Source organism: Callithrix jacchus, chromosome 7, assembly GCF_049354715.1.
Source record: "Callithrix jacchus isolate 240 chromosome 7, calJac240_pri, whole genome shotgun sequence".
NCBI classification, from domain to species: Eukaryota; Metazoa; Chordata; class Mammalia; order Primates; family Cebidae; genus Callithrix; species Callithrix jacchus.
In genome coordinates this window covers 107,337,033-107,351,257 of record NC_133508.1, presented here as the reverse complement: position 1 = coordinate 107,351,257, position 14,225 = coordinate 107,337,033, and the positions used below count along the sequence as shown (strand labels likewise).

General features: G+C 35.3%; 1 protein-coding gene across 26 annotated transcripts in view; it reads right to left on the bottom strand.

The window, feature by feature from the left end:
• LRRC7 (leucine rich repeat containing 7) overlaps positions 1-14,225 on the bottom strand; it is a 597,290-nt gene that overhangs the window by 44,137 nt on the left and 538,928 nt on the right. For all 26 annotated transcript variants that reach the window (XM_035251839.3, XM_078332210.1, XM_035251845.3 and 23 more), the window contains one exon: positions 4,824-5,045. In XM_035251839.3, coding sequence (XP_035107730.3) covers positions 4,824-5,045 — 222 coding nt within the window. The remainder of the gene's footprint in view (positions 1-4,823; positions 5,046-14,225) is intronic.

Genomic DNA, 14,225 nt, shown 5'->3' with positions numbered 1-14,225 from the left:
ATGGAATATCTAAAGCAGTGCTTCTCAACCTTGGCTACACAATAGAATCACTTTGGGGAGTTTTCAAAAGTCTCACTGCCCAGGACACATGCAGACTAATAAAATCAGTTTATTTGGGGATAAGAGCAAGACATCGGTGTTTTGTAAAGCAGATTCTGCAGCTGAACAGATTCTACAGCTGTGGATAGGAACAATTTATATAAAGTATTACTATATTGTGAAGGGGAGGAAAAGGTGGATGGGATCTTTAAGCTTCTTCACTTACAGCGGGAAACAAAAGAAAGATCTAATAGGATGAATATTCTAAGAGTTTTCCATGTTGAATGGGAGTCAAACCTTCACTTTCTGGCTGTTTTATTCAGTTCACTACTTAATACAACTCTGACTCTTACCCTTTATTATATTTGTCAGTAATCTAAATGGTTTATGCATTGAAATCTCCCTTTCAAGCAAAATACCCTGATAATGAACTTTAGGTGACATGCATATGGTTTTTGCTGCAAGTATTATTTGAAATCAGATTTACAGGCTACAGAAATTAATACATTGAATCTGGGTAACATTTCATAGTTGAAACATAACCTCCATATATTTTGTTTAATTTAAACCTAGAGTTTAAAACAGACTTGATACTCATTATTTCTGAAAAATAAACATGAAAATAAGTGCATTAAACTAGAAGTTTAGGTTTCTAGAGTTCTTGACTATTTTGTCCTTTTTTATTGTGATGGGTGGTTTGAAAGTTTAGATGGTTTTATCACTGACATCAAAGCTTACTAGGTGCTTCTTTATGGCTAAAGTTCAACACTCCACTTAGGTTACAAATGACACTCATTCTAATTCATTTAGTGTTGTCAGTTTTGGCATTTATTATATATGTTCATTTCCACATGGAACTTATTTTAATGGAGTTAAAAATCTAATAGTTCTTGGAGTGACATTAAGGTATAGAGAGGTATGTTTTTGTTAACAATAAAAGTTTCCATTTGTTCAGTAGCTTTTGCTTTTCAAAGCAATTGGAAGTATTCATGTGAGTTCACTTGAATACTCCATATGGCAGTTCTATAATTTTGAGTTCAGGCAGCTTTAATTAATATCATTTGACAGAGAGGGCACTGAGATCATGTGGTGAATTTTACAGAAAGATTGGGACATGGGACTTGGAATGGGGTCAGGAAAAACCTGACTTAAAATTCTAACTTGGCCAATTACATTTTCCATAAATTATTTTCTCTCTGCCTTGGTTTCTTCACTTGTAAAAAGAAAATAAGATTATTATGAGGATTAAATAGAACAGTAAGTAAGCAGGACCAGTTATATAAATAGTTGGATGTGATACAAAATGAAAACATGGGCTCTTTGATCAACAATTATTAAAAATTACAAGATGGTGACAACAGGGCATTAATCCAGATGTGGGGTCTGTTAAGTGCAGGACCTTATGCAACTCTACAGGTCAAATGCCCCTGATGCCAGACCTGTGTGTGAGAAATATAGTGCAAAACACATAGCAGGTGCTTAATATATGGTAACTGCCATCCTTTTCTTGATTATTTTGATTCAGATTTCCTTTCCCTGAATCAAAAAATGTGTATTCACTGCAATCAGACTTTTTAAATCTGTAGTATTTCAATAAGTGGCTACTGTTTAACTAAAATTTCCAAGCTTTAACAGAAATTGTTGTGTTTTATTATGCTGAATAGACTTTCTTTGTGCCATGTTTATTGTGTCTCCTTGCTTTTAAAAATGTTCAATGATTTAGGTTTTTTCCATATTGTACCTGGCCAAATTTACCATTGTCGTTAGATAATTTAAGCTGAACTTTGCTTTTCTCTTTATGGCTCTTTTATAGCACCACTAGAAATGTCTTATTAAAATAGAATGTTTTGATTTATATGCCCAAAATCTACATTAGAAATTTTATGTTACCTCATTGGTCTTTGCACTTAAATCACTACTCTATAATTGTCATGTGAAACTCCATAAAGTCTTTAAATGTTTTACATGTTTTTCTCCATTTTTTTTTCCTTGTTAAATTTGAAATAAAAGTCTTCCTTTAAAATACACAACCACAAATTCTTATTAAAAAGGTCTGAATTTTCTAAAGAAATATAACTTGGGGAAGTAAAAAACACATGAAATAGTTTCATTATGAGAGTGAAAGACATAACCCCTTTCAGCCTCTTTGAATGGTTTTTGGTTTATTTTTCTATCTGTAGATGTAGGAGGTTGGGAATGAGAATCATTAAGTTTCTTCAAATATTTGAATTCTTAAACTCTTCTATTTCTTCTGTTTTCTGTTTATATACCCTCAGTGCCAAACTTACTACGTGTGTGTGTATGTTTGTGTGTGGAACTGTATTATTTGACTTTCACAAATTCTTTTTGAATGTTGTTGGTATGCAGCAATGTTTTCATTTTATCAGGAGAGACATAGACTCTCAGGAAGAGTTAACAACTTGGCCAAGGTCAAATGGCTGAAAAACACAAACATGAAACTAGAACTCAAATTCTGAGACCTAGTCCTAGTATCTCTTTCTTGAACACTAAGCTAAATGAAGAAATGGAGAGGTTAGAAAAAAAAAGAGATGAAAGAAATCAGGGTAGTAGTCAGTGGTGTGCTGGAAGATATTTAATAACTAGCTGGTTGGGGTTGGGGGAGTGCCCTGATTTGGAGTGTTTACTGATTTTCCTGGTTTAATTTTTCCCACAACTTCAACCTATTACTATGTCACTGAAGATGTAGTTGGGAAGAGGAGAACATGACAATGTGACGATATGAACTGGCTAACTGTGGAAATAGCTTTAAGAAACGGACTCAAGATTTATAACTGGGGATGACAGGTAGCATAGTTTGGGGACCAGAACTGGTTGTTTAAATGCTCTTTAGGCTTTCTTTCACGCCAAAGTCTTCTTTTATTGATACATAATAATATGTGTATATATTTATGGGTGAATGTGATATTTTGTCACATGCACAGAATGTTAATGATCAAGTCAAGTGTTTAGGATATCCATCACCACCGGCATTTATCATTTCTCTATGTTAAGAACATTCCAACTCCTCACTTCTAGATGTTTTGAAATGTACAATACATCCTAAACAATTTAAGCCTGAAACCAAGGCAGAAAAAACTAGGACACCAAAAGATGTTATATTTAAGTCCTTTCCTTTACATATAGGCAGTTCTACAATTCTGAGTTATAGTTCAGGCAGGTTTAAGCATTCAACTGAATGCTTAAATTTTATCTCTCAGTTTGAAAGGCACTTGATGTTATCAAGCTGTGAATCAAAACATTTGAGAGCTACTCTAAATACATTTTTCTGAAATAATAATAATGTTCTAAACTCAATACATGTGTAAACTTTAAAACTTAATAATCCTCTTACTAGTCAAACTTTATATAATTTACATATTTGTTGGGAAATAGTATTAAAATAGCTTTTAAGTTTAGGTTTTTCAGAATAACTGAATGCTAACACTAAACCTACTTTTCAATGTAGGTGGAAGCAGACAGCATTAATTTCAGTGAATTTTCAAATGCACTGATTCTGGGAGGAAAAAACTATGTAGCTATTAATAAGAATAACTTAATCAGAGAACTAGGTTATGATACTTATGGGCAAGTCATATGTACGAACAATTTTTTAACCTCCTAAGATGCCTTTGGTAAAGCATAAATTAAAATTTTATTAACTTTTAAGAGTATCTGGAGAATTAAAAACTCCATATCATTATCTGATTAAAGGTACTTGTCTGATTTATTATACCTTAAATTGAACACTTGACCTAGATTAAAGCAGGAGAGGGAGAAAATTATTTTTAAAAATTATCTGTGATTCTGAGAATGATTGTGCATAATCCAGGCTTCAAGAAGGATGTTAAGAAAGAGAGATGTTTAAAGCCCCTGGAATCCAAATGATAAATGGCTTTTAACAATATAAAGGGAAAACCTGGAGAATGAAGTTAATCTTGATATGTTTAGAAAGTCAAATGGAGTGATGTGTAAAATGTTGATCAGTAATAACAAAATGAAACTTTAATAGACCATATTAAAAATTACAAACGTCAGTAGGAATGTTGCCTATCTAAATAATGAAGATAAATTAATTTTGAGTATATTAAGATCTTAATGTTTTACTTTCTATGACTAGTATAGTTCAACAGACGCAATTCCATTCAGTTTTCCAGTCCTAAGGAACTAAAACAGATTCCGGAGTGGAAAAGCAAATCCTAATTTTAGATAGGGTTGAAGAGTGCAATTCTTTTTGCTACATGGCATTTATTGGTAACGTTTGAAGCATGTCAGAAAAATTTCCCTTCTAATTGCTGTTTATAATTATCTTCACAGTAAAGCTTTATTTTTGCACTATTCAACAATCAGAAGATAAGAATTTTAAAAGATATCTTCCTACAGATGGGGAAATAATGCAGTTTAATTTCACACTGCAGAGTTTACTAGAGGTCTTGGTAAATATACCTAATCCATTGAAACTCTTTATAACATTCAAAAGCTGTACTGTAGAGCTAAATTGGAGTTAGGAGTGGGTAAAAGAGGGTGTAGGATAATCCTGGAAAAACTATTCTGCCCCATCAATTTTTTCTTGCATAAAATGGGTATTTTACCAACCACAAATCCCTATATATTGTAGTCCTTAACCACTGGAAAGAATGATAAAATCCCGACAAAGAGGACCCCACCTCATTCAACATGGTGATGATGTTGTGTCCTAGACCACATTAACGAGGGAGGGCAAATCATGGATTCTTTGGACTTTTATTTCCTGAAAAATTCATCAATAATAAAGAAACACTTCTCACCTGCTCTGGATATCCATCCATACTCCTTTGCCCTTTAGTTTGAATTAAGCACCGTCCAGGCTGAGGTCCCCGGGTGGCCTGTGAAGAGGGGATCTGAATAGGCAATGGTGACTGAAATTGCTGGATGGTCACTTTGTTTATATTTCCCTCATATGGCTGCTGCTCCCGGCTGCGATGCTGAAGGCTTTGGGACCCCATCAATGTCTGGATGTGGCTGCCTGCCTGTGGAGAAGATAATCTGTCAGGCCAAGATTCATGGTGCTGAAAGGATGTGATTAAAGTAGAAAGCACGTACAGAACACCTCTCTGGTAAAGTGGCATCATTTGGGCTCTTAGCCATGGCCAGAAAAGATAACGAAGAAACAGTAAGGGTCTGCCTACTGTGGTTTTATGTTAATATTGGAGCAAGGTCACATTAAATACATTCATAGCCATCTGCTGGCTTGCCAGAGATAATTTTAACCCCACTTTAAGGGAACGAAATTCAGTTTGAAAAATCTCAAGAAGAAAATTTAGTCACAACTTAAAAATAAAGGGGAGCTATATCTGGTATTTCATTTCGAAATATACCGGAGAGATAGAGAGATGTTAATGTATGTAACCCCATGGGGAAAATGATGGATACAGTGTTCTGATTCTGATGCAAGTTTGTCCAGGTGAGGATAACCAATATTCATTAATTATTACCATTATTCAAATACAGCCTTTGAAATCTGTAAGTTACATTAAAAATTAAGCATGTGATAAATTCCTGTGGAGGCACTAGCTATGGAAATATCTTCAAAATGAGCTCTGCCTGCAGAAGATCATCTGGTCATGAGCTTTCAGACGGATTAATAAGTACCCCTTCTTTAAAGTGATAATGTTCATTTCTGAATTCTTAAAGGTGGAGGAGAGAATGTATGCTTGCTGTGGTCTTTCATCTTTAAATGATATGATCATACCCCTACTTCTTTGTTGACTCCTGTTTTCTCACCTTCATTCTAGCACCAGCTCCTTGCATCATTCTATCTGATGTCTTTTCTACCAACCAAGCAAGCAGTTTTTTAGGTGAACTGGTAAGCCAGAATATGCCTTTTTTTTTTTGGTTTTGAGACAGAGTCTTGCTCTGTCACCAGGTTGGAATGTAGTGGTATGTTCTTGGTTCACTGCAACCTCTGTCTCCTGGTGATTCCCCTGCCTCAGCCCCCCTAGTAGCTGGGACTACAGGCGCATGGCACCATGCCTGGAAAATTTTTTGTATTTTAGTAGAGATGGGGTTTCACTGTGTTGACCAGGATGGTCTCAATCTCCTGACCTTGACCTCATGATCCGCCTGCCTCGGCCTCCCAGTGTTGGAATTACAGGTGTGAGCTACCGCGCCTGATCCAGAATATGCTTCTAAACTGAGAATGGTTTAACATGGAGGTCTAACGTGGAAAATGAATGCTGTTCAAAAATAATTTTAAACATATATTTTAGTGCTATGCTTAGTACTCCATCCATTACTATGGAAACATCTGGGGATTTATTTCCTGAATTCATTTTCTTTCCTCTTGATCTTTTAAGGATAGGTGACTTGAATTCAGAAATGAATTTAATCTTTGAATTCATTAGCTAGGAAAGCTTGTGAAATTTCCTGACTAATCAAGATTTTGATTCCTATGAAAAAGTTAGGTTGGAGGATTAAAAAGATAATTATTAGATAAGTATTCATGGAAGAGATTAAATTTAATTATTTTAAAGTTTTTAAATAAGAGCAACTTAAAAAACACACTACAATAATAATGAAAAATTATTTGAAGAGGAAAAATATGTTGCTGGATTCCAAACAAGAGACAACCTCAAAAGAAGATATTCAAAATTATTATTTGGCTATATGTACGGCAAAATAACCATTTGATTATATGTTAGATGTCCAGTTGGCTGTCTTGGTATCATTTACAATTGTTTACATTCGAAAACAGTAAAGATATCTCGGATATGAGAAACTGGAAGAAAAGATGCAAAAAAAGGGCTTCAGCCTATACCAGCAGAATGTGAAATCAGTTATCAGTCCAACTCTGTCCACCACATATCCAGTGACTACAGAACTCACCTCATAAATACAACTAAGATAACCTCACTTGTTTCTCTGTTGTATCTATTCCCTTCTCAGAAATCTTAATGAAGGAAATATTGCAGCCTTTTCAGCCATTCTAGAAGACTGAACACCCTGCTGGTCAAGTTTTTCCTTATTGCAAATTCAATTCTTGCTTGCTGCCATGGAATATCTTTTCTTTTTTTCCCAGAGGGTATAAGTTGTATTGTGTTCTTTTGTTAGGAGAATAGGGCAGCCATGATAAGCTCAGTATCACATTTCAATCTGCTGTATTTTTTCTTTTTTTGGCAACAGAGTCTTATTCTATCTCCCAGGTTGGAGTGCAGTGGTGCAATCTTTGCACACTGCATCCTACATCTCCCAGGTCCAAGGGATTCACCTGCATCAGCCTCCCAAGTAGCTGCGATTACAGGTCTGCATCACCATACCCAGCTAATTTTTTGAATTTTTAGTAGAGACAGGGTTTCACCATGTTGGTCAGGTTGGTTTATTTGAGGGTTACCTGACCTCAAGTAATTCACTGGCCTCGGCCTCCCAGAGTGCTGGGATTACAGGCTTGAGCCACAGTGCCTGGCCTGTGCTGCTGTATTTCTGAATGAACTCACTGGCATGATCAGTTACATAGCTAGAGAAAATGATTTCAGGAGTCAGAGGAACTTGGGTGGAACTCTCTCTCTCAGGCTGGCTGGCCTGGCTACTGAGAAATCAATTAATTTTAAAGTTTATATCTGCTTCCACTGGCAGAATATTCATGGGTCTTCAGTCAGTGCTTGAACCAGTCAAGTGACAACTGGCAGTTTAATTGAAAGTGATCATATAGATAAGCAAAGCATTTTTCCAACCGGACAAACTTAGAAGGATTTAGAACATAGCTTGTTTCTATGAAGTATAATCTATATGAAAAAATTAATAACTGCTCACGGATTACTTTGTTTTTTACAGTATTGCAGTACTAGTCTATTCAAGGGAGAAAACCTAATGCTATATAGTGGAGAACTACAATAACCTTTGTTATTTGAGTTTATTTTTAATTCTTATTTTTCAGAGACAGAGTCTTACTCTGTTGCCCAGGCTGGAGTGTGGTGATCACAGCTCACCACAGCCTTGAAATCCTGGTGTAACAGCCTTCAGACTTACTTTTTGGGTTTATTTTTTCCTTCTGATGGGACAGGATGTGAGCTCAGGATTATGCTGATTTTGAACACTTTGACAGCAAGCTTCATATTCCACTTACAGTTTTTAATGACCGACAAAGTAACTGGCATTTAATAAATAATAGCTACCACTCAAACACGTAGTGCAAATGTGCTAAAACACCATATACATATTACCTCTTTAAACTTCACAATAGTGCTAAGAGATAATTTTTACTATCCACTTTTACTGAGGACAAAACTAAGGTTGGAAGAGGTTAAGTAAATTTCCCAAGCAATTTGTACAACTGGTAACCTGGGAGAACCATAATTTGAACCAAGTCTGTCTATTAAAGGTTGTCCTTTTAAACCCTATATTCTACTGCAACCCTTTCCCCACAAGTTGACACCTACTCCCATTAGTTGAACCATGAATTGAAAAGGAGCCATGAAAAAGAAAAAAAGAATCAGGTTGTTGAGAGAGGATATATTGAATATTGAATAATTTCTTTAGCAGCTCTTGAATTTGCCAAAGGGCAATTCCCTACTTAGTGAATTAGGTCTATCATTTGTTTTAGATGCTGGGAATGTGACTTCAAGCTTTATAGTTAAGCAAATAGAATGATGTTTTGTATTTAGTAATCTATTACTATGAAGTAATTGAGCTCATGCTCTTATATGGCTTGGCAAAACAAACAGTGGGCATGACAGCAACATGCTGTAAAGTCATTCTCCTTGCAGCAGACAGAAGCATCAGTTCTTTGTCTTTCTTGGGCTATAGGTTATGATGAATGATGTTGGTGAATGACAACTGTAGGATGCAAAGATTAACACAATTTTTATAAAGTTAAACATAAATGACAAGATATCAGAGGGACAATAATGGTTCTGAAGGACTGTAAAGAGGAAGTTGTTTTTGACTGGCACAAAGGTTTGAGAAAAGTAATAAGGATGTTTATGATGAAGTTCAAAGAACTGATGAAAACATAGAAAATGTAAGAGACTAGACTTATTCATGCAAAGGGCTATGAGAACACTGACTCATACCGAAGGGGAATGTGAACATGAAGGTTTCTATAAAGCCTGTGCTACACATTTTGAATAGTAAAAAGAAACAGAGAAGATTTGACATTTGTTTGGAACTTTCAAGGGGAGGTTGTACAAAATAACATGTATTTGAGGAGAATAGTGATAGAATATGTTGTTTTGAAGCTGACCCCCTAAAAAACCATCGAAGTTTACAGGGAAAAACTCCAATATTCATAGGACCCAAAAAATATTTATGTCAAAAACCACAGAAAAGAATAGTTGATTTGATAGCAAATGGGACTGTTCATGCAAAATTCATCCCACAGTTAATCAGGCTTATTATGTGAAAGTTGGAAGTATTTGGGAGATTTTGTATAATATAAAAGACATGGCTTTATCACTGTAAAACTGATTTGGTTTACACTGTTCTTCTAAAAAAGCGTGTTAGACTAAGAAGTATATTGCATGACCCAATTTTCATCTGTTTAATTACCAATTGGGCTCTTGAACCACCCGGGCTTGCTTCCAAAAATCAAACACTGCCTTAAAAGATTACAATTTACACCACTGAGAATGTTTGAAAGAACACAATTCATTCTCTAAAATTATATTCAAAAGAGTTCTAAAAGTGTTTGGAAGCAGAATTATCTCCAAAGGATAACTTACTGATTTCGAGGAATTAGCACTCATGTAAGTAGGTTGGTTTCAGTAATTTTATAAAACAACAAGAACAACAAAAACCTAGTCCTATTACTTTCTATTCACATCATGTTTTCTGTGGCATCCCTACTTTTTTTTTTAAATGCAGGTTAGCTGTTAAAAAATTTGGCCAGTGGGACATCTGCTTCCAGGTAGATGAGGTAGATGTACTTTTCCCTATTTCTTCCATTAAACTAAAAAACCTTGGGCACTATACATAAATAAATGTAAGAAGACTATGAATAATGAAGAGAAGGCAGACTAGCTCGGGACCTGGGGAAAAAAATCATAGCATGGTGGTAAGTTCTGGGCTTATATTTGTGTAATATATCACAGACTTGGAGCTGAAGAAGCAGGCAATCTGAAAATGCCAATGGGTATAAACAATGCTCCAACTAAAGCCTACTCTCTCTAACCAACAGATAGGAAAGATGCAGTCTAACAAGACAAAATGCTTTTAGACAATAATTCCTCCTTTACAGCTGAACATCATAGAAAAAAACTGTAGCTCCACCCCCAATAATGTGAGCAAAAGCCAAGTGTTGAGCCTAGACTTTTACCCTCATGAGGATGTCACAAGGCGCACGAACACTTCTCCTAGAATGGTGTTAGCGAAGGCAAGTAAGATGCAGAGCGTTCATTCCCATCAACTAGTAATAAGCCCCTCTTCAGCAGTGTTGTCAGTGGTGACCATACAAGGACTTCTATGCGTACCCAGCAGTAATGAAGCACCCTTTAAGTTATGAATAAGATGGTGTCACAGAAGGCCTTGTAGAGAGTCAAGACTTCACTATCATCCAGTGGTAATGATGTTACCTCCACCAAGATATCAATGGAGACCACGTGGAGAGATGAAACTTCTATCCTCTCTTTGCAATGATCAGGAGCCTTTGCCTCAAGTGTCACTGAAAGCGGAACTGAAAAATTGGACTTCTGCCTTCATCTGGCAATAACAAGGTGGCAGCCTACCCTTTCCCAACTTGAGTGGTGTCAGAGAAAGCAACTAAAAGAGAAGCTTTAAGTAAGATACAGAGTTTTATAACATAATATAAAAATGCCCGGGTTTTAATTAAAAAAATCACTCATCATAGCAAGAATCAGGAAGATATCAAACCAAATAAAAACAAGGCAATCCATAGATGCCCATACTGAGAGGACAATGATGTTGGAATTATCTTATGTTTAAGGCAGTCACTTAAAAATGCTTCAATGATCAATTACGCACACACACTTGAGACAAATGAAAAACCAGAAAACATCAGCAAAGAAATATAAAGTCTCAGCAAAAGGCCTTGGCATGGTGGCTCACCACTATAATCCCAGCACTTTGGGAAGGTGAGGCAGGTGGGTCAGGTGAGGCCAGGAGTTCAAGACCAGCCTGAGCAACACAGGGAAATCCTGTCTTTTCAAGAAATAAAAAAATTAGATGCGTGTGGTGATACAAGCCTGTAGTCCAGCTACTCAGGAGGTTGAAGTGGGAGAATCACCTGAGCTCAGGAGGTCCAGGCTGCAATGAGTTCTGATCACACCACTGCACTCTAGCCTGGGAGACAGAGTGAGACTGTGTCAATAAAAAATATATAAAAATTAAGAAAAGTCTCAGCAAAGAAACAGAAGAAATAAAGAAGAAAGAAACGGAAATTTTAGAGCTGAAAAATACAATGACAAATCAAAAACTCAGTCAGTGAATAGGTTTAATAGCAGACTGCAAAAAATAGAGGAAAGAAACAGTGAACTGGAATATAGAACAATATAGATTATCCAATCTGAATAACAGAGAGAAAACACATCGACAAAAATATGAGCAGAGTCTTAGGAACCTGTGGGACTATACAAAAGTTCTAATAATCATGTTATCATGAGGAAAGAAGAAAGAAGTTGGGGCTGAAAAATTACATAATAAAATAATGGCTTAAAAGTCTGAAATTTGGTAAGAAATAAAAAACTTACAAATTCAAGAAGCAAGAATTCAAGAAGCAAGCAAGTAGATTCAAGAAGCAAGAGCTCCACATAGAACAAACCAAAGGAAATCTATAAATAGACTCTGAAATGGTTTGGCTGTGTCCCCACCCAAAATCTCATCTTGAATTGTAATTCTTATAATCCCTATAATACCACATGTCAAGGGTGGGTCCAGGTGGAGGTAACTGGATCATGGGAGCAGTTTCCTCCATGCTGTTCTTATGCTAGTGAGTGAGTCTCACAAGATCTGATGGTTTTATAAGCATCTGGCATTTCTCCTGCTTGCACACACTTCGTCCTGCCACCCTTTGAAGAAGGTGCCTGCTTCTCCTTTGCCTTCTGCCATGATTGTAAGTTTCCTGAGGCCTCCCTGGCAATATGGAACTGAGTCAATTAAATCTCTTTCCTTTATAAATTACCCAGTGTTGGGTATTTCTTCATAGCAGTGTGAAAATGCACTAATACAGACACACTATAATTAAACTTCTAAAAACTAAAGAAAAGAAAAAGTCTTAGAATCAGCCAGAGAAAAAAATGACACCTTACATATAGGAAGAAGACTTTTCATGACATGGATATCTCATTGAGAACCATGGATGACAGAATTAGTGGCATAATATTTTTCAAGGGCTGAAAGAAAATAACTGTTAGCTTGAAATCCTATACCTGTGAAAATATTCTTTAGCCATGGAAGGAAAATTAAAAGATATTCTCAAGTGAAATAAAGCAAATGTAATTTGTTGCTACAGACTTTATTATTCCTAGAATAATGTCTAAAGAATGTTTCCTAAATAGAAAGGAAATGGTAAAAAATAAAGCCGTGTAACATTAGGAAGAAAGAAAGAACATGGTAAGAAATATACAGGTAAATGCAAAAAGCTTTTTTTCCCTCTTGAATTTTTGAAATTATGTTTGATGATTGAAGTAAAAATTATGGCAACATCTGATGTAACTTTAAATGTATGTAGAGAAAATACATAAGACAACTATCACAGAGGAGGATGAATATAATGGATTTCTACACTTCACTTGAACTGGTAAAAGATGACACCACTAGACTCTTGTAAGTTATGTATATATAATGTAATACCAGGAGCACCTACTAAAAAAGCTATAGAAAAAGATATACTAAAAATACTATAAATATAAAATACTCAAAACTAGATATATAACATTAAAAACACTATAAATAAAAATGGAATTCTGAAAAATGTTCAGGTGGGCCACAGGAAGCAAGATAAAGAAAACAAAAGCAAAAAACAAGCAAGCAAGCAAACAAAAAACACAAACAGAAAACAAAAATTAAGTTGAGACTTAAATCTTAATGTATCAATTCTTACATTAAATGTAAAAGGTCTAAATACACAAATTCAATGATAGATATTTTGGCAGAGTGGATTAAAGAACATTACCTAACTATATGCAGATTATATGAAATAACTTCAAATATAGTGATATGAGCAGGTAGAAAGCAAAAGAATCTAAAAAGATAGATCATGAAAGAAAAGAGAAATAACTATATTAATAACAGATAAAGTAGACTTCAGTGCAAAAGAACATTTTTTTTTTTTTTTTTGAGACGGAGTTTCGCTCTTATTACCCAGTCTGGAGTGCAATGGCGCGATCTCGGCTCACCGCAACCTCCGCCTCCCGGGTTCAGGCAATTCTCCTGCCTCAGCCTCCTGAGTAGCTGGGATTACAGGCACGCGCCACCATGCCCAGCTCATTTTTTTATATTTTTAGTAGAGACGGGGTTTCACCTTGTTGACGAGGATGGTCTCGATCTCTTGACCTCGTGATCCACCCGCCTCGGCCTCCCAAAGTGCTGGGATTACAGGCTTGAGCCAGCGCGCCCGGCCCACAAAAGAACATTTACAAGAGACAGAGAGGGATTTTATATAATGAAAAAAGATTCAATTTACCAAGAAAATATAGCAATCTTAAATATGTACACATCAAACAATAGAGCTGCAAAATTTTGAAACAAAATTGATAGAACTGAAAGAGAAATAGAAAAATCTACATTTTAGTTGAATTTAACATCAATCTCTCAATAACTGATGGAAAAACTAGGCTGAAAATTATTTAAAAATGTAAAATTCAATAATATCATTAATTATATCCAATTATCACTTATAGAGTACACATTCTCTTCAAGTTCACATAGAATATTTATGAAGATAGACCATAGCCTGAAACAGATAACAAATCTCAACAAATTTAAAATGATTGAAATAATATAGAATGTGTTATTTAACTATAATAGAACTATAATAGAATCAAACTAAAAATGAGTAACAGAAAAAACAAAAATATTCAAACAGTTGAAAACTAAACACACACTTCTAATTAATCCACAGTTCAAAGAGGAAATCTCAAGGGAAATAAGTCAATATATTAAACTCTAAATAGGTGAAAGTACAACATATCAAAATTCATGGAACAGCTAAAGTAGTGCTAAGGAAAATTAATAGCCCTAAAATGTATGTATTTAAAAAA